This window comes from Tauraco erythrolophus, chromosome Z, assembly GCF_009769465.1.
Source record: "Tauraco erythrolophus isolate bTauEry1 chromosome Z, bTauEry1.pri, whole genome shotgun sequence".
NCBI lineage: Eukaryota > Metazoa > Chordata > Aves > Musophagiformes > Musophagidae > Tauraco > Tauraco erythrolophus.
The window spans coordinates 1,657,582-1,678,485 of record NC_141496.1 but is presented as its reverse complement, the minus strand read 5'-3'; the positions used below and the strand labels follow the sequence as shown (position 1 = coordinate 1,678,485).

At 44.5% G+C, this 20,904-nt stretch overlaps 1 protein-coding gene across 2 annotated transcripts in view; it reads left to right on the top strand.

The window, feature by feature from the left end:
* DCC (DCC netrin 1 receptor) overlaps positions 1–20,904 on the top strand; it is a 561,273-nt gene that overhangs the window by 424,339 nt on the left and 116,030 nt on the right. For both annotated transcript variants that reach the window (XM_086628967.1, XM_086628964.1), the window contains exons 10-12: positions 11,678–11,826; positions 12,328–12,466; positions 17,456–17,505. In XM_086628967.1, the coding sequence (XP_086485093.1) occupies positions 11,678–11,826; positions 12,328–12,466; positions 17,456–17,505 (338 nt within the window). The remainder of the gene's footprint in view (positions 1–11,677; positions 11,827–12,327; positions 12,467–17,455; positions 17,506–20,904) is intronic.

Below are 20,904 nucleotides of genomic sequence, written 5' to 3'. Positions count from 1 at the left end.
TGTACTTGTGCTTGGGATTGCCTCTACTCACGTGCAGGATCTTGCACTTGGCCTTGTTGAACTTCATGAGATTTATAGTGGCCTACCTCTCCAGCCTGTCAAGGTCCCTCTGGATGGAGGGATGTTTATACTTCATATACATACTATATATATATACATTTACAGAAGTAAAACACCATTTCAATCAGGAAACATGCCTTCTCCCTCGCAAAGGCATCGCTACCTCCTGCTGTCACCATCTGAAGCTGCCACGACAGTGTCACGGGCTCTTTTTAATGCGAAGCGTAGACGTTGGGATTATTCTTCCTATTTAATAACGTCAAGGTTTCGCTAAAGCGTCAAGTTTGAGCCCGGAGAAGAATATCACTTTCCAGAAGACCAAATCACCTTCTCATTTCGAAACAAGTCTGTCTACTCCTGGGAGGCAGTCAGCCTCTATACGACTGTCTTTTAGAGAACGTTTTGTAACTCTTGTAGAAGAAATTACATGGCTGCCCCGAAATTGAATTTCTCCATTATTGGAAAATATCAGAAGTATTTCACAATCTGGCATTGTTAAAGGAGAAAAAAATGATGAAAAAAAGACATCTGAAATTCGTGTCTGACAGCGCCGTTTTCTAAAAAGTGCATACATTTGCTCGATAATCAGTTTAAAAGATCAACAGAACAAGTTCCAGCTTTTTGAAATAATCATCCAGAATTTACGGGCTGGATTTAGATGAAGCTTTTTGTCCTCAGATTAAGACCCACTCCCCCTCCTTACTCCTTTAGTAAACTACAACCCCTTTTTCTCTGCCTTTATGGTATATAATTTCACTACGGTATTATCAGTCGAGATTTAAATCCCTGCCTGCCTAAGCCGTGTCTAATCTTTTCATACCACATGCGGAGACTTTGTGAGTTATTATTTTGGCTCTTCAAGATGCTCTTAAAGCAGCTTGGAAGGAGAGAAGAAAAGAAATGGCTTTATTCTCACGAGGAGGATGGAAATTGTCCGCCTTGAGCTTTGAAAGCTGTTCCCTGCTGCGGGATCAGCTCGCTTCTTTTCACAGCCCTTCAGAATTCAGACCAGTTTTCCAAAGAAATCGATGTCTCCGTCGTGTGCGGATCACTTGGTGAAAAGAGAGGATGAAGAGGGAAGCGTGTCGGCATGCCCCGAAGAAACTTGACAGTGCCACTCCGAGCGTCATGAAGGTGCCTCTTCCAGTGAAATCGATTCAATGCGCATTGACATCTCAACTTCCACCCGAGCGTCTTTAAGGGCTTTATAAGGAATAATTAATTATTTTATCCTTCTGAGATAGGGAAGTAGTATTATACCTACTTAAGAGAAGCCCAACCGTGTCCCCATATGTCTTCTCCCTCCGGCGTTACTCAGTGAGGAGCAAATCTCTGACCCGCCATGGTTGCCCACGGAGGTGGGGAGTAGCCAGGAAGAGCCCGATGGCCTGAAAATTGAAATTATGAAACAGAAATATATGGATTTGGGATAGATTTGTGAGTTGAGGAATTTTGCAGCAGCCAGAGAGTGACCTTGGTCTTGGGTAAAACTTGGAGTGACTTTGGTCACCGAGATCCACACCTACCTAATATACTTTTATAATTATTCTCAATTCTCGTTAGAGGCTGGTGCATCTAACCTCAGGAATCAGTCCCTTTTTCATTCCAGAATTTCTTTTTTTTTGGAGATTAAGATAGAGAAACATTTAAATTTATTTTTATTATTACTTTTTTTAGTTGCCGCACTGGAATTTTCTTGCCGAGACCAATAGCAGCACAAACGACCATCACTACTGCATTAAACCAATCATACCAGAAGCTTTTCAAGGGTTTTTTTCATTTCAATGGTGGCTTTTTTTTTATTTGCTACAAGTTTTTCAATGGAAATGACGTCCTTGGAAGTTATTGCCCAGGAAACAGTAAAAAGTCATGGACAAAATTTCAACCACCGTCTTGTTTGATGTACATTTCTTATGCAAATGTCCCAGCCGTATAGAAAATGAAAAGGCCTTTCAAATAAATGTGAAGAAATTTCCCATGGAAAAAGCAAGGGAAGGCGGGGATGTCTTTAAAGCCCACATAGATGATAATTTTATCAAGCAATAATCAGGTTGGGATATGTTGATCTGTGTAAATTCAGTTGGCAGAATAAACACTTGCCAGAGTAATTGCATTTTTTCCGAAGACTTCTACCAGACTGATTCATTTTAGACACCGATGCAGGGAACAGTCCCAGATCAGCACCTCTCCGGAGTCAGATGCTGAGTATTTTGGAGGGTGTTAGTGATGCCTTTGCTCTCTGCTCAGCTCTTTTGGCTTTCAGTCACAACAATGAGAATGTTGTCGCTATAAATGATGCTAAATGATCTTGTGGTCTTGCCGAAGTGAGAGCCCAGGGATGAGTGTGAGCAGGTGCTGAAGGTTATCTATATAACCTCCCACCAAGGTTAGGCTTGATCAAGGGTTTTGGGAACAGGGAGATGTGAATAACCTGTTTTTCCAGTGCAAAAATGCCCATGGATCTGGGTGGAGAAAAAGCCGAACTTATGTTTTAAGAAGTTGAGAGGGCTGGAGCCAAAGCTCTGTGGCTTTGGGCAGATCGTTGCAGCCTCTTAGTTTCTCTATTCCCAGAATATAAATGAGTAACGTTGATGAAAGATGATTTTTCCAGGTCCCTTCCTACCTGAGCTATTCGTTGAGTCTTTGGAAGTGTTGAAGGTCAGGTTGGATGAAGCTTTGATCAACCTGATCCCGTGGCAGGTGCCCCTGCCCATGGCAGGGAGGTTGGAACTAAATGCTCTTGAAAGTCCCTTCCAACCCAAACCATTTTATGATTCTATGAATTTTCCTTTCTCCTTCCTCACATACTTCCCTTTTCATCAGCTACTGATGGAACAAAAATTCATCATTTTTAACAGACTAGTCCTATCTAATGAGGAAGCCATGGGCTGTGTCGGAAGCCTTCTCCACTGCAGCTCATCCCACATCAGCTGTCACGGGTAATGAACTGAGGACAACAACTTTACATATATTATTTTAAATTTATATATTAAAAAAAAAAGTCTCGATCTGAGTCTACAGTATCCCCCCTGCCAAATTTTACGTGTCAAAAAAGATCTGAGGAATAGTGAATGGCTGCTTTGTTTTTGGAATATTGATATATTTATCTATATTTCATTTATTTCTCAATATACGGAAGAGCTGGGGCAGGCAGAAACGTTGAATATCTCCGGTGTAGCGCCTCCGTAGTGAATTTTTTCTTGTCATTCACCGAAAGAGTAAAGCAGCACTGGAAAAATGTGTTGCGTGGCATCATTAATATCCTCCTGATTTGTGTGTGTTCTTCCATAATGGCTCAGTAAAATACACCCTGGGGTAACTTTATGCCATTCTTACATGGTTCTTTAATTTTATGAGTAATTTATGTGGAGCACTGGTGGGAGGAGGAGGGGGGAGAGGTTCTCAATTCCTTTAAATTTTAATGAAACATGTCTTCCTTTCGAAAAGTTGAGCAGACCTAAAGGAAAAGGTGATGATGTCTGGTTTTCTGTCTGTCTTTGATTCCTGCTTTTGGCTTCCCATCTGCATTGTGGTGATTGTTTTTGATCTTTTACTTGTTGTTTTTTTTTGTGAGGGAGAAGAGTTGCTTCAATGGCGACTCTTGGAAGGTGCTTGACTTTGCAGAGGTTGCTGAAGGAGCAGGATGAGGTCTCCTTCTGGCCTGGTCATGAGGACTCTGGTGGTGTCCCCAACATGGGTCTGGAGAACACATCTGCCCTGGCTTCTGATATCCTTATTTCTCTCTTGTGTCATGGAAAATAGGAGTTCAGATCTCTTGGACGCATCTGCAATACAAATTTTCTTTTGTTTCCTGCATCCTTTTTTCTACCCCAGGTTTCATAAATAAATATATATATAAAACTTCATAACATATTTTTATATCTATAAAAATGTATAAATTAATTTAGTTTTGGAGAGATTCAGAGCCTTTTTTCCATAGCAAATGATCAGCCCCGCTCCTGTTTCCAACTCCCGCACTCCCCGTCCTCCTCTGCCGTATCAGGGCTGAGTCCGAGCTGCTGCTGGGGTGGTCAGGTCACCTTCTGCTTTTTAGATACATTTCAACTTGAGTCAGGAGTGGTGAATCAAGGCCATTACCACTGATAATTGAGATTAAAGATCACCTCATGCTGTTTTCATAGATTCATAGATTTCATAGATTTCTAGGTTGGAAAAGACCTTAGAGATCATCGAGTCCAACCATCCCTAATCCCCATTAAACCATATCCCTAAGTAGATCATCCACCCTATTCTTAAACACATCCAGGGATGGGGACTCAACCACCTCCCTGGGCAGCCTATTCCAGTGGCTGACAACCCTTTCAGAGAAGAAAGACTTCCTAACATCCAACCTGAATCTCCCCTGACTAAGCTTATACCCATTTCCTCTTGTTCTATCACCCAACACTAATGGAAAGAGCCCTTCCCCCACCTCCCCACCATCCCTTCTCAAGTATTTGTAGGCTGTAATCAGGTCTCCCCTCAGCCTCCTCTTCTCCAGGCTAAACAGCCCCAACTCCCTCAGCCGCTCCTCATAAGTTTTATTTTCCAGCCCCTTGACCAGTTTAGTCGCCCTTCTCTGGACTCACTCCAGGAGCTCAATATCTCTCTGAAAGCGAGGGGCCCAAAACTGGACACAATATTCCAGGTGCGGCCTCACCAGTGCCGAGTACAGGGGCAGGATCACTTCCCTGTTCCTGCTGGTCACACTATTCTTGATACACGCCAGTATCCCATTGGCCTTTTTGGCCACCTGGGCACACTGCTGGCTCATATCAAGCCGGTAGTCAACCAACACCCCCAGGTCCTTCTCCGCCAGGCAGCTCTCCAGCCACTCTTCCCCAAGCCTATAGCGATGCTTGGGGTTTTTACACCCCAAGTGAAGGACTCTGCACTTGGCCTTATTAAAGCTCATGCCATTGGCCTCAGCCCAACGATCCAGTCTGTTCAAATCCCTCTGAAGGGCCTCCCTACCCTCGAGCAGATCGACACAGCCTCCCAGCTTGGTGTCGTCCGCAAACTTACTGAGGGTACATTCAATCCCCTCATCCAGGTCATTGATAAAGATGTTAAACAGAACTGGACCCAGCACTGAGCCCTGGGGAACCCCACTGGTGACCGGCCTCCAGCCGGATTTAGCCCCATTTACCACCACTCTTTGGGCCCGGCCATCCAGCCAGTTTTTAACCCAAAGGAGGGTGTGCCTATCCAGGCCAGCAGTTACCAGTTTCTCAACCAGAACACTATGAGAAACTGTATCAAAGGCTTTACTGAGGTCCAGGAAAACTACATCCACAGCCCTTCCCTCGTCAACCAGGCGGGTCACCCTGTCATAGAAGGTGATCAGGTTTGATTGGCAAGACCTGCCTTTCATAAACCCATGTTGACTGGGCCTGATCACCCGGTTAACCTGTATGTGCTCATTAATAGCACTCAAGATAACCTGTTCCATGACTTTGCCCGTCACCGAGGTCAAGCTGACAGGCCTGTAGTTCCCCGGATCCTCCTTCCGCCCTTTTTTGTAAATGGGGGTAACATCCGCCAGCCTCCAGTCCAGCGGAACTTCCCCAGTGAGCCAAGACTGCCCAAAGATAATGGACAGGGGTTTGGCAATGACATCCGCCAGCTCTCTCAGGACTCTCGGGTGGATACCATCAGGCCCCATAGACTTGTGGGCATCCAGCCGAAGGAGCAGATCCTTGACCCGTTCCTCTTGGATCACAGGAGCTTCGATTTGCTCTCCCTCCCTGCACTCAGACACCGAAGGCCAGCTCACCTGGGAACTACTAACCTTATTATTAAAGACTGAGGCAAAGAAGGCATTAAGGACCTCAGCCTTGTCCTCATCACTAGTGACTAACGTACCCCCTGAGTCCAGTAGGGGCTGGAGGTGATCTTTAGCCCTCCTTTTGTTATTAGTATATTTATAGAAAGACTTTTTGTTGTCCCTTACGGAGCTGGCTAGTCTAAGTTCCAATTGGGCTTTTGCCTCCCTGATTATCTCCCTACATGTCCTAACTTCCTCCCTGTCTTGATTCCTGGATGCCTGCCCATTCTTCCAAGACTTATAGACATCCCTTTTTCTTTTGAGATGTTCCCAAATCTCCTTTGTCATCCAAGCTGGTTTTCTACCCCGGCGGCTCGACTTCCGGCACACAGGGACAGCTCGCTCCTGTGCCTCCAGAATTTCCTTTTTGAATAGTAACCATCCCTCCTGTGCCCCCTTACCCTTGAGAGCTGTCTCCCCCATTGGACTTTGTTAACCAGACTTCTAAACAGCCCAAAGTCAGCTCTCCCAAAGTCCTGCTTGGCCGTTTTAGTGTTCCCCCTCCTAACTTCCCCTAGAATTGAGAATTCTATTATCTTGTGGTCACTATGCCCCAGGCGTCCTCCAACCTTCATATCTCCCACAAGACCTTCTCTGTTCACAAAGAGCAGGTCTAGGGGAGCACCTTCTCTAGTCGGTTCACTGACCAGTTGTGATAGGAAGTTGTCCTCCACACTCTGCAGGAACCGCCTAGACTGTTTCCTGACTGCCATGTTATACTTCCAACAGACATCAGGTAGGTTAAAGTCACCCACAAGGACAAGGGCTAGTGAGCGCGAGACTTCCCTCAGTTGTTTAAAGAATAGCTCATCAGTCTCACTGTCCTGATAGGGTGGCCTGTAGCAGATTCCCACTACAATATCCGCCTTCATAGGCCCCCCCTTTGATTTTTACCCACAGACATTCTACCAAGTCATCCCCAACATTTAACTCTAAACAGTTTAGACCTTCCCTTACATACAGGGCAACCCCACCACCCCTTCTACCTCTCCTATCCCTCCTGAAGAGCTTGTAGCCATCCATGGTAGCGCTCCAGTTATACGAGTCATCCCACCATGTTTCAGTGATGGCAACTATGTCATAGTTTCCCCGGATAACAAGAGCTTCCAGTTCCTCTTGTTTATTGCCCATACTGTGTGCGTTCGTATAGAAGCACGTAAGTTGGGCTTTTGACCCCACTGCACCCCTAGGGGGGGAAGTTTTATTACCTGAGCTGTTATTTTTGGGATTTTCTTTTACCTCTAGGCAACTTGTGTGTTGCTCCTGACTACACATATCACCCCCTAGTATCACTGAGGCAGCAGGCCGAAGGCACCTGCCTACACTCCTTTCATCAGACAATGGAGGGCCGTCCTCGGCTGTTAATCCTCTAAGTCTGACAATACCCCCCACCCCCTTCACATCTAGTTTAAAGCCCTGTTGATGATCCCAGCTAGTTCTGTAGCAAGCAGCCTTTTCCCCCGTGGAGACAAACCTGCCCCATCCCCTGACAGTACAACTCAGGTAGATCCATTGACCTCTTCCGTATTGGTTGTCTCTGTGGGGCATCCAAACCCATCATTTTGTCACAAAGGTGTTTGATTAATCATCCCGCACAGCTCTCATCAGAGACTTGGGTGCTTCCATCACCAATCTTACCTTACCAGGGGTTAGCCCCATCCCTTTTATTCTGCAGGCTCTGGTTAGTTTTAGTGCAATGGCCTTTTTTTTAATTTTTATTTTTTCTTTTATTTCCCATTGAATTTTAAGTTTCTCTTGTGGAACAAAATTCAGAATCTTAAAGCAATTGAGTGAATCCAGCTGCACTTACCTGCTGAATATGTGGTTCCCTGCACATCCTGGGGAGGCTGATTAAGACTTTTATAGAATCATAGTGTGGTTTGTATCGGAAGGGACTTTCAAGATCATCTAGTTCCAACCCCCCTGGATCATGGAGGTCCTTGATATGAAGAATTCAATGCTTGTCACCTCATCATTGTTTTTTATAAATAATAAACTTCACTGGCTGGAAATCTGTTGAAATTCTGCCCCAGGTTTGCCGAGATGCAAAGGCACCGTTAAGCCAAGTAAAATGACTTCGCTTTGACTGTCTTGCCATGAAGGAGCAGAAAATTGAAGCTGCTTTTACATGAAAAAAAATAAAAATGCAGCACAGAAGAGCATCTCTTAATCAGCTATGCAAATCAATTGTTGCACCATTTGCATGAAATCTGCATATTTAGAGGTTCCTGATGCAAAGGGTAATGCAGAGGCACAGTGGCCCTTCCTGGATCCCCCTTGAGCGGGAGCAGTGGAGGACAAAAGGGACCACCCTGGGAGGTGTTTTGCTTTCCCTACGGTTTTCCGAAAACAGTGGCGACTGGGGCACTGGTAATGTGCTGGAAATGAAATGAAGTTCACCAAGTTTGATTTGGGCACTGGGAAGAGACCTGCTCAGTGCCTCCAGCTCACACAGAATCACAGAATCACAGAATGTCAGGGATTGGAAGGGACCTTAAAGGATCATCTAGTCCAATCCCCCTGCCGGAGCAGGACCACCTAGATCAGATCACACAAGAACATGTCCAGGCGGATTTGGAACATCTCCAGAGAAGGAGACTCCACAACCTCTCTGGGCAGCCTGTTCCAGTGTTCTGTTACCCCTACTGGGAAGAAGTTCTTCCTTATGTTTAAGCGGAACATCCTATGTTCCAGCTTATATCCATTTCCCCTTGTCCTATCATTGGATGCCACTGAGAAGAGCCTGGCTCCATCCTCATGGCAGTCACCCTTTCCATATTTATAAACACTAATGAGGTCCCCCCTCGGTCTCCTCTTCTCCAAGCTAAAGAGACCCAGCTCCCTCAGCCTTTCCTCAGAAGGGAGATGCTCCACTCCCTTAATCATCTTTGTGGCCCTGCGCTGGACTCTCTCCAGCAGTTCCTTGCCCTTCTTGAACTGAGAGGCCTAGAACTGAACACAACATTCCAGATGTGGCCTCACCAGGGCAGAATAGAGGAGGAGGAGAACCTCTCTCGACCTACTAACCACACTCCTAATACACCCCAGGATGCCATTGGCCTTCTTGGCCACAAGGGCACATTGCTGGCTCATGGTCATCCTGCTGTCCACCAGGACCCCCAGGTCCCTTTCCCCTGTGCTGTTCCCCAGCAGTTCAGTCCCCACCTTGTACTGGTACATGGGATTGTTCTTACCCAAATGCAAGAGTTTACACTTGCTCTTGTTGTATTTCATTAAATTTCTCCCCGCCCGATTCTCCAGCCTGTCCAGGTCTTTCTGAATGTCTGCACAGCCTTCAGGTGTGTCAGCCACTCCTCCCAGTTTAGTGTCATCAGCAAATTTTCTGACCATGCACTCTATTCCCTCATCCAAGTCATTGATGAATATGTTGAACAATACTGGTCCCAGTACCGACCCTTGAGGGACTCCATTAGATACAGGCCTCCAACTGGACTCTCAACGAATCAGAGAATCATAGAAGGGTTTGGGTTGGAAGGGAACTTCAAGATCATCTAGTTCCAAACCTCCTGCCGTGAACAGGGACACCTGCCACTAGATCAAGTTGCTCAAAGCCTCATCCAACCTGGCCTTGAACACTCCCAGGGATGGGGCAGGCACAACTTCTCTGGGCAACCTGGTCCAATGCCTCACCACCCTCAGAGGGAAGAAGTTCTTTCTTAGATCTGATTGAAATCTCCCCTCTTTCAGTTTAAAGCCATTGCCCCATGTCCTGTCACTACACGTCCTTGTCCAAAGTACCTCTCCAGCTTTCTTATAGCCCCTTTAGGTACTGGAAAGCTGCAATAATATCACCCTGGAGCCTTCCCTTCTCCAGACTGAACAATCCCAACTGTCTCAGCCTGTCTTTACAGCAGAGGTGCTTCAGCCCTCTCTTCATCTTCATGGCCTCCTCTGGACTCACCCCAACAGCTCCATGTCCTTCTTCTGTTAGGGACCCCAGAGCTGAAAGCTGTACTGCAGGTGGAGTCAGTCCCCCCAAATCTTGGTGGATGGTGGCACAAAGCTCTTCTCAAACCTTTTGGTCAGAAACAAAGCTATCTCTGTAGAGAAACAGGTTTTATTTGTAGGACAGTACAACTCAGGTAGATCCATTGACCTCTTCCGTATTGGTTGTCTCTGTGGGGCATCCAAACCCATCATTTTGTCACAAAGGTGTTTGATTAACCATCCCGCACAGCTCTCATCAGAGACTTGGGTGCTTCCATCACCAATCTTACCTTACCAGGGGTTAGCATGGTACAGGGTGCTCAGCCATAGCCACTCTGGTCTTCTGCAGAAGAAGCAGCACAGCGCCATGAGGAGGAGAAGGTCAAAGAGAAGATGTCCTATAAAACGGGCTACTGCTCAGCGTTTCTAAAATAGCTTTGGGATGGAGAAATTTAATTTCTGTCTCAGTTCCGTTTGATGTGCGTTCATCTTTGGTTTTACCCCAACCTTTCTTCTTACCCCAGAAATCTTGCAATATAAATAAGGTAAAGAATGGATAGGAGATATATTATTATGCCATTTTATGAGAAGGAAATTGAAGCATAAAAGCAATAAATTATTTCTCCAAATTCCCACTGGAAGGCTGAGCCGGAGCCAGGATTGCTGTAACGTAGTTTTTTGCACATTGTTTTCTCCAAAGAAAAGGTTGGATTTCCATCCCCGTTGAAGTCAATGGGAGTTGATTTTCCTTTCTGTGGCTGCTATCGTTTCCTGTCAGGGCGTAGTGGGACCTCCAGCCATTCGAAATGTTCTTCCATTCAGAATGGTTTTCCTTTCATTGTGAAGACCTCAAAGAAACACAGGGCATCCAGCACAGAAGCTGGGTGGATTTTGTAGCAAAAGCTTGTTTTCTAAATGAATTTGTCTCACGTTGGCACCCCTGTATTTGCTTTCAAAGAGCTTATTGGCGTTAGTGAATTCTTAATAAATTTTGATTCAGAGAGAGATTTTCTCCCCAAACTATTATAACAAACTATTTCTTCCTCCATCCCCTACCTTGTGGCTTTCCTACCACAAATACAACTCATCAGTACAATCATAACAATAGGAAACCATTTCAAATGTTCTTATCTTTCTGTGTTTAGTAACAGGTTGATTACAGCGGTTCTATTCCTAGAACTGTGCGCTGTGATGTATGGTGGAATGTTTGAAAGTCAGGCAAAATCCTACAAGCTCCATGTCCTTCTTGTGCTGGGGACCCCAGAGCTGAAGGTGGTATTCCAGGTGGGATTTCACGACAGCAGAGTAGAGTGGCAGAATCAAGCCTCTTCCCACCTGACTTGAACACTCCCAGGGATGGCATATCCACACCTTCTCTGGGCACCTTGTCCTAGTGCCTCACCACCCTCAAGACTGAAGAAGTTCTAAATCTCCCCTTTCTTTTTTTGCATGTCTCCGATTTCCCACTACTGCACGGTAAATTTGTCTATTAGGTGCATTAAATAGTTGTGCTAATTATTTCCTGGAAATTCAATTTGAAGCTATAGTCCATCCCTTGAGCCAAAGGCTCCAAGATGTAATCTAGATGGAACGACCCTTTTCAGTATTTCATATATTCACGGTGCTAAATCTGCGATAGTTTTTCCGCCCTGTGTTTTCCATGGGTTTATCATCCCTTTGGGATTTTATCTGGAGTTTTTGAGGTGTATAATGCTGATATAGGCATCCTCTGGAATTATATCCTGGACTGGGTAGTGCCACCATGTTGGGGATCGATCCAAGTGGCAGCAGCTGTTGATGTAGGAACGAGATTTTCACCCCGTCTTTTTCTTTTCTGTGCAGTCCAAGTTCCTGGACCCGTGGAAAACCTACGGGCTGTGTCTACCTCACCTACCTCGATTCTTGTCTCCTGGGATCCCCCAGCCTATGCGAACGGTCCCGTTCAAGGCTACAGGCTCTTCTGTACGGAGACGGCAACTGGAAGAGAACAGGTGAGCGATGACCGGAGCGTTTCCATTCTTTCTTTGTCAAGGACATATTTAGTGGAGGCATCTACAGGTCTTTAGAGTGTTGGGAATCCGAGTGAGAGGTTTTTACAGATTAATCCAGGTTAGGTGAATGTTGCACAGACCAGCGTGAAAAGAGCAAATCAAGCAAAATCAGTTTCCACTGGTATAAAATGGGCTCAGGAGGCAGAACGAAGCAGCTTGTTGTATATAAACCATTCCTCAGCTTTACCCTGAAATTGCAGAATAACGCCAAAAAGCATTTAAAGACCCTTTTGATGCCCCTTTTTTACCTTGTGCAAAACCATCAAGGTTGACCTCAACCATTGAGGTTGACGCCACTCACTTCATTGCGCTCCAGACTTGCTCGGACGCTTCCCACTAGTGCTGAAATCCCCTCCGTGACTTCAACAAGGATTTAGCTCTGTTTCTCAAAGAGGGTGAAACTGTCACATTTCCCCTTGGTTTGTCATCTCTGTGTTCTAGAACGTGGAGGTGGATGGGCTCTCCTACCGACTGGAAGGACTGAAGAAGTTCACCGAGTACACCCTGCGCTTTCTCGCCTACAACCGCTATGGCCCCGGCGTCTCCACTGAGGATGTGACGGTCACCACGCTTTCGGATGGTGAGCGGGGACCGAAGGGCTCCTGGGGTGGGGAGGTTGCGTCTTATTGGTTGCCATCATCAGGCTTTTCTTTCTGCTGGTGGATTTCAGAAGAGGCAGCGACCAAGGAGGTTATTGAACGTGCAGGACAGAAATCAGAGTTTTAGCAGCGGTACCCTCTGAGCCTGGTGTTCATCTCCAAGGATAATTGATTTGGTTCGTTATTCTTGTGTCTAGTGATAAGGATAGTCTACTTCTCTCTTTATTTTTCTGTTTAATTAAGGTACAGATGTTTCCTTTCAGCTTTTCATAGAATCCTAGAATGGTTTGGGTTGGAAGGGACCTTCAAGATCATCCAGTTCCAACCCCTGCCGTGGCCAGGGACACCTTCCACTAGACCAGGTTGCTCCAAGCCTTATCCAAACTCACCTTGAACAGTCAACAGGCACTATTTTTTTACTACATGGCTTTTCCTTGTGCTAAGCAAACATGCCAGGGCTTCAATCCCTGCTCATCACAGCAGCTGCACTGTCATCCCTCCCCGAGCTTGTGACTTGCGAGCTCCAGGCAATAAATGGAATTTTCTTTTGTGTTCACAAACACTTAGTTGCGGCTGATATCGCAAAACTGGTGCATGCTTGACTCCTCTTGGAGTCGCTGAGCCTGATCCCTACACCTGGCTAAAACAGAAATGACTTCATTTTGGGCTACAAAAGCCTAAAAACCATAAAAATGATGGAAAAAAAATTTCAGCAAGGTCGATGAGAGTCCATAAAGGAGAAGCAAGACCAGAGACAGGCTTTGAATTGGATGAAAGACCAGAATGACTGAGATTTATCTCTTTTTATTTACTGGTGTTTCTCTTAATTTTATTATGAAGTTGATAATTCTTCCCCTGGTTCTTCTACTCAAACCAGCTGAAAGTTTATACGAGGTTAAGAACGACAGTTTTCTGTCTGATAACCCAGTTGCTTCACAACACTACATCTAATCAACTCAAAATATCAATTTCTGGGCAGCATTAGTAGAAGCTTTATAGATCCTGGAGAAAAATCAGCGGAGACTGAGGAGTATCATGCAGTGGAGAAGCTCTTGCATTTCTTTGACGTCTCTCCATCATGGAAGACCTCTGTCGGTGTCCCTGGGTCCCGCGTAGGTTGGTGACATCCCCTATAGAAGTGATACATCCAGAGTGGGAGCTGATGAAGCCCAGCGCCAATTTGATCAGCGTTAATTCTGGGCTATATCCTTCAGTGGGATAAATCTGCGAGATCCACAGCTCGATCCGTGCTGTTATTGTATGTTTGACACCTTGATAATATTTTTTTCCGAGCGCTACTTAAGTCTACTTGGCAAATTCAGTTTTCCCTCATAATACAGGTCGGATCTTGGTAGAATAAATTACTCCCCGCTTATAATTATAAAAACAAAAGGGAAACAAGTGAAAAATGACTGCTTTGCATAATGTATGCAGATTTAATGCACGCTGTGAAGTGTAGAACTGCGGCCCTCTACTCTGCTTGGGTTTTAAATGTCACCGTAAGCGGGAAAGGGGAAGATTGTTATTCACGAGGCTGAAAATGATCCTCCGCAAGCATTTCGAACACTTCACCTGTCTGCCAACAAAAAAGAAACGTTGCGAACAAGAAGGTTTGCATGAGACTATTCCAGAAGACGGGAGTGGGTCCAGGTGCCCTCGTTTCAGGGAATCTAGAAAGACGCTTGTTATTTTTCTCTTCATTGAAGCAGAAGACTATTCTGCCAAGAAGTCAGTTGGCTGCAGTCTTCCCATCCTTCTTCTGTTTGGGGGTTTTTTTTGGAGCAGCTGTAAAAGAAGAGAAAATATTTTTGGGATATTTTTTCCTCTTCTTTTTTCTGGGTCTGCCTGAACTCACTTTGGTCCCTGGCATGAAGAAGAGTAGCCCAAGTGAGAGCCTGGCATAGGCCGAGCCTGGGCGAAGATGACAGCAGTCTTCGCTTAGAAGGAAAGGAGGGAACAGAGCGAGTGGTTCTGCAGACCAAAACTTTCTGCAGTTCCTCTTTTATGATCTTCCCTGGGGTTAAGGTCCCTTCTAGAATGACGCACAATAAATCAATGAGAAGCAACTCCTGCGTGGGCACGCTAAGAGCCTATGGAGAAGAGAGGCAAAGACATTTAATCCAGAGGAAGGTGAGAGATAAAGGAACATGAAAACCTGTCATTGCCCTTATACACATTTGGGTTTTAAGCAGGTTTTGTTCCTTCATCCCTTGCCACCACCTTCCCCACAGAGGAGAGCATCTCCCCAAGCTTCCCCACTGCATTTTAATGTATTGCCACCAAACAAAATGGTAACAAGGTGCATTTTGTTCGTCACGACCAGCTCCCTTCACTCTTTGCTTCATGTCTTCTTCACATCTCGGCCCATACAGTCCTTGATGATTTCTTTTCGCATTGGTAGCCAAACCCGGAGGGCAGCGATTCCAGCACTGCTTTTCTGAAAGCTGGTTTGAAGCCATAAGCAAACGTCAAAAAGGACACAAAAAGCCCTGAAGATTGCTCTGTCTTTCCTATCCTCTTGAAAAATCGAAGAGATTTAGTGGGACATCTCCAGCTGCAGGAGCTCCAACCCCCAGGCATCGTTCACCCCATCAAGGAGCATCCTGTATCTTTAATGCTTGATTTTCAGTTCAAAATATGGCTTGGATAATATTTGGCCAAGGCACGGGCTGTTTCAGAGATGCTTTGAGCTGTCGCGCTCATGGATTTCTCAAAATGCAGTTAATCCTGGCGATTGGCAGACAGTCTTATTTCATGCTTCCTGAGTAGTTGGTTTCAATAGAATTTCTATCCGTAATTATAACATGAATGCCTTTTTTTAATTGTTTTTTTACGTAAAAATTGAACATTGCAGTTCAGATTGACATGGCCTATGAAGTTTTTCCAGATGTAGCCATCCCTGGGTTTGCACAAGAGTTGAGAGCAGGGTGAGGAGGAACGGGCTACGTGGGCGTTTATGGGAGCATGAGCAAAGCCCACCGCTTGTATCCACAAGCGTGGGTTTACCAGATGTAACTGAAGTGAATTCCCCCCAAATTATCCGATCCATCTTTATCTTGCCCATCTCATCCCTGGAAAGTGTTGAAGACCAGGTTGAATGAGGCTTTGAGCAACCTGATCTAGTGGAAGGTGTCTTTGCCTATGGCAGGGGGGTTGGAACTAGATGGTCTTTGAGGTCCCTTCCAACCCAAACCATTCTATTATCCTATAAATCTGAGTACCTTCTTGAACCTTCTTCCTACCAGTAAGTCTCCAGCAGCAGGCTCATCTCACCTACCTTTAGACACCCAATCCAAGGCAGGCAGTAAGGTTCTTGTGATATATCCGAGGTTTTCTCCACCCGTGCGGAGACAAAGGGGCCGAATTCTCCCTGAATCCATCCATCTCCATTGCTTATCGCATAGCTCATGCTAGGAAAAACAAATTCTGCTCTAATTTCTAACGGTGTAATTAAGCTGTGAAGAATAAACAAAAAAACCACAAATTTCACCAGGTGTGTCCAATTGCTTTATTTGATCAAGATGTAACTAGAGGATGTAATTGTAATCTCTCAGGATTGCCGGGGGAGCTCTCTCATCGTTACGCAACCTGAGATATTAAATCAGGAGCTCTGCTTTAGTAATGCAAAACATCTCCTTGTCTGAACAGCGAGGAAGGAATAAAGACACTCAGTATTGCTCTGGAAGGGATCGAGTTTGATGGTGGGTCAGGTCTGGATTTATTTCTCATTTTGATGGAAGCTGTAGAAGAAAAGAGAAAGGAGGGCATCAATTATGTTTGTGCATGCAATGAAATAGGGGAATATGACAAGTGGTCACCAAAGAGAAATAATCAAAATAATAGAAAGACAAACAAATAGTAAAAAAAAAAAAAGAAAGAGAAAGAAAGAGAACTTTGTCTGGCTACAAGAAAGCTGGAAAGGGATTTTTGACAAGGGTGTGTAGTGATAGGACAATGGGCAATGGCTTTAAACTGAAAGAGGCGAGATTTCTATTAGATCTAAGGAAGAAATTTTTTACATTGAGGGTGGTGAGGCACTGGACCAGGTTGCCCAGAGAAGTTGTGGCTGCCCCATCCCTGGAAGTGTTCAAGGACAGGTTGGATGAGACTTTGAGCAACCTGGTGTAGTGGCAAGTGTCCCTGGTCATGGCAAGGGGATTGGAACTGGATGATCTCTAAGATCCTTTCCAACTCAAACCATTCTATGATTCTATGGAAAAAACTCTCTTGTGTCGGAACCATTTGTTTTATATAAAGCTATAGGTGCCAAAAGATCTTGTTAACTCCTCGTGAGGCATCTTTGTTAAGCCCATGGTTTGAATTGCTGTTAGGCCTATTTAAGGATGAAAGTTTATTTATCAGAATGGATATAACAACATTTGGTGGTATAAAGTGAGGATTATAATATGTATGACAAGCAGAGCTTTAATGCAAAACCTTATTTTTTAAATAATATCTGCAAACAAAGTTTATTTTCTCTTTCCCCTGATGCATCCCTGTAAAAAAGGGTGAACTGGTGCCACTGAGAGCGGAATTCCCTGCTCCATCCATATCCAATATCTGTTCTGAAAAGCACTTTTTTAAATAAAAGCCAGAGAAATTGCAGCATGTTCTGGTTGTTTCCTGACCGAGTTTCTAACGAACAGCCAAATTCAAGGAGCTGCTCTCCCTGCAGGGAACCTCATGACTGGCTGTTTCAAGGGTTTACTAATAAGTCTGTCAAAAAATGGGAAGAAATGAACAGATTCATTTGGTTTTCCTCTCCCTAGGGGACCTCAAAAGTGCCACCTGGATTATCTTACACGGTTGTGATCGGATTATAAACTAAGTGTAAAACCTTCACTCTCTTCTTTCCAACACGAGAAATATTTAATGGACTTATTCTGATTTAGACACTAATGGCCGTATTTCCCACTTCTCTCTTTTTTTTTTTTTTTTTTTTTTATTTTGGCCTTTTTCTTCTCTTTCAGTGCCCAGTGCGATGCCTCAGAACGTCTCCTTGGAAGTGGTGAACTCCAGGGTAAGTCTGCCGCTTGCTCAGCACCTTGCACGGGTATTTGCAAAGATATTCCTGCGACACATAGCTTTTTCATATACAAAGATACTCAGACTACCCCTTGCAGAAGGTTCCCTTCGCTTCTCTGGGAGATCGTGTTCAAATAAGAAGTGAAATGCCCTCGCAAAAAATGTTCTAGAGTGATTTTTTTTCCCAAAGAAGATTCAGCAACAATATCGTCGCTTAAACTCAAGCGAACGAGCCGAAACAATTCCCTGATTGCACATTAACATCTGCAATAAACGTAACTGCGCTTTGATTAAATGGAACAATCTCGGGGAATAATAAGAAGCGGAGCTGCTCCTGGGGAAAAAAGAGGTGGTATGAGAAAAGAAATGTTTTCTTGGTAGGTTATATGCAGGTAGGTCTGTTGTCATCTTGTGCATTCCAACAAATCTAATTGTTTTCCAAAAGTTGCATTTCTTTGTCTTAAATTCAGCACTTTCCTTCTTCAAAGAGTTTTAACGTCTCACTGATGAAGTTGTTGATGTTATTCATGATATAATATTGTACGTGATGGGTCTTAATTGTTCTTGCTGCTTGTTGGGTGCTATTTCTCAATATATAGTGAAAAGTGTTGAGATTATTTCTTTTTGGTTTATTCCTTCTTGCTGTTTACTGGAACTACGTAAGCTTTTATTGTGTGGCTGATTTCAGTTTGGATGTGGAAGAGCTCACACTTCAGAACGGGAAAGAAAAACATGAAAACCTCACCCATTGTGTCTCGTCAGGATGTCCCCTTGGACATGATCTTCAGAGATTTCCTTTTGCACGACTACCAAAGAGTAGGAGCCCCAAGCTCAACTGATGAGGATAAACTGCCATTTAAGGAACATCTATATCATTTCTGATTTGCTGGGAACGCTGAATACCTGTCAGTTTGATCTTTGTCTTCTACTGCTTCTTTTCACGACATCAAACATATATTCTGATTTATTTTTTGTGTTGTTTTTTTTTTTTTTTTAACACACCGGGCTCCAGTTACTTTAAAATTCCCACATAGTTCCCAAAGGGCATTGTGTGTCTCGGCACGTCTTGTTCCGAACCTTCTGTGTTTATTTTTCCGTGCTTATTCTTGAGGTAAAATGTCACTGAGCAGCTGATCACGTTTTGTGACCTTTTGTGGTGCTCGTTTATGTTGGAAGTACTTGGAACAAAAATAGAAAACGAGCTGCAGGATTCAGTGCTGCATGGGATGGCGTGTAGATGCTCCTACCCTGGAGATGTGTTATTGTGTTATCGGGACTTACAGATGGAGAGAGTTTGTACAGATGGGGTAAGAGAATATGGGCTGTGTGTCGTCTCACTCCTGTCCACCATCGTTAGAGGTTCCTAATCCTAGAGCACTAAACGTTGGAAACCTTGATGAGATTGTAATATGCAGTTGTAAGCACTGGGTTGAACCAAAGTGGATTTGACGTGTTAATCTGAGTGGCTGAACTGTGTCGTGCAGGGGAGTGGGTCCAGAGGAGGTCACAGAGATGATCCGAGGGCTGGAGCCCCTCTGCTATGAAAACAGGCTGAGAGAGTTGAGGTCATTCAGCCTGGAGAAGAGAAGTCTCCAGGGAGACCTTCTAGCAGCCTTCCAGTACCTAAAGGGGCTACAAGAAAGCTGGAGAGGGAGTTTTGACAAGAACATGTAGTGATAGGACAAAGGGGCAATGGCTTTAAACTGAAAGAGGGGAGGTTTCCGTTAGATCTAAGGAAGAAATTCTTCACTGGGAAGGTACTGAAGCACTGGACCAGTCGCCCAGAGGATTTGTGGCTGCCTCATCGCTGGAAGTGTTCAAGGCCAGGTTGGATGGGGCTTTGAGCAACCTGGTGTAGTGGAAGGTGTCCCTGTCCGAATTCAACACAAAACCTGAAAACAGCCCTTTTATCTCCTTGACTTTTTGGTAACGTGGCTCATGTCTAATAATAAAATTATTATATAACAACATCATATAATAATGTAATAATATATAATTAGCGATCTATTTCTGATGACTTTTCTTTGAAAATATCCTCCTTTGCTCAAGGAAAAAGGCCATGCAGAAGGATTAGAGTTTTGTCCAAAAAATATCTGCATCAACAGCTTCTCCTGCCACCAGAAGCAACGTGGCAATAGCCAAATTTTCATCAGTGGAGGAGGTCCGAAAAGGGAAACGTTTTTGTAGCGGGTTTCTAGAAAACAGGAGAAAGTATAAAACCTGCAATTCTAAGTGAAACTAATTAACAAAAGTTTTCTCTTGTAGGAGGTCACATTTTTTTTAGAACTTGAAGCTGTTAAAGTGGAGAGAACAAGGAGATCTGCGCTTTTCTGTAGCTGCAGGAATAAAAAATAAATATATATGTTCTTATTATGGAGGAGATCTGGTGGATTTGAAAACTTTTGAGCTGGTGTGCGATGGCCCAGCTGCTGCCGTGAGCTGGAAAACTGAGAGTTTGCTCATTTTGTCTTTTATTTGAGGAGACTTTAGTCTTCCTTTGAGCTTGTTCCTTCCACCCTTTTCAAGCACCATCATGAAAGCAACTGGTTGGGGCTATTTGTGTATTTGTGTATTTCTTTACTTCCTTGCTTTAAATGTTAGTGTGGTTTTAATTTCTCTAATTTTTAGCTCCCTGTTTCTAATTAGCAAATCTGAAGTGCATAAATAGCTCTCATTTAAGTAATTAAAGCTGCATGTACCTTTATTTTGTCTTCCCGTTTCAAAATCCAGAGAAACGTGATGAATTAATTGTAAACTCGCTGGAGAAGCAGAATTCCTTTGGTCATATGTAGTAGTGATTTAATCCAGGGATGTAGTTCCACTGTTGTCTACTTAGATTTCAGGAAGGCCTTTGACACCGTCTCCCACAATGTTCTCCTCAAGAAGGTGGTATTGGGTTCACAGTTGGACTTGATGATCATAGAGGTCCTTTCCAACCGTAATGATTCTATGATTCGATGAATGGGGATGAACGTCTGGGTTGGGTAGAAGACCTGGCTTAGGCAGATGTACTCTTCAACTGACAAAAAACTGGCTGGATGTCCAAGCCCAGAGAGTTGTGGTGAATGGAGTTCAATCCAGATGGTGGCCAGTCATAAGTGATGTTCCCCAGGGCTCAGTTCTGGGGCCAGTCTTGTTTAATATCTTTATCAATGATCTGAATGAAGGAATTGAGTGTTCCCTAAGTAAGTTTGCAGATGACATCAAGCTGGGTGGGAGTGTCGATCTGCTGGAGGGTAGGAAGACTCTACAGAAGGATCTGGACAGGCTGGCTCAGTGGGCCAAGGCCAATTGTATGAGGTTCAACAAAGTCAACTGCCAGGTTCTTCACTTCGGTCATGACAACCCCGTGCAATGCTACAGGTTTGGGGGAGAGTGGCTGGAAGGCTGCCTG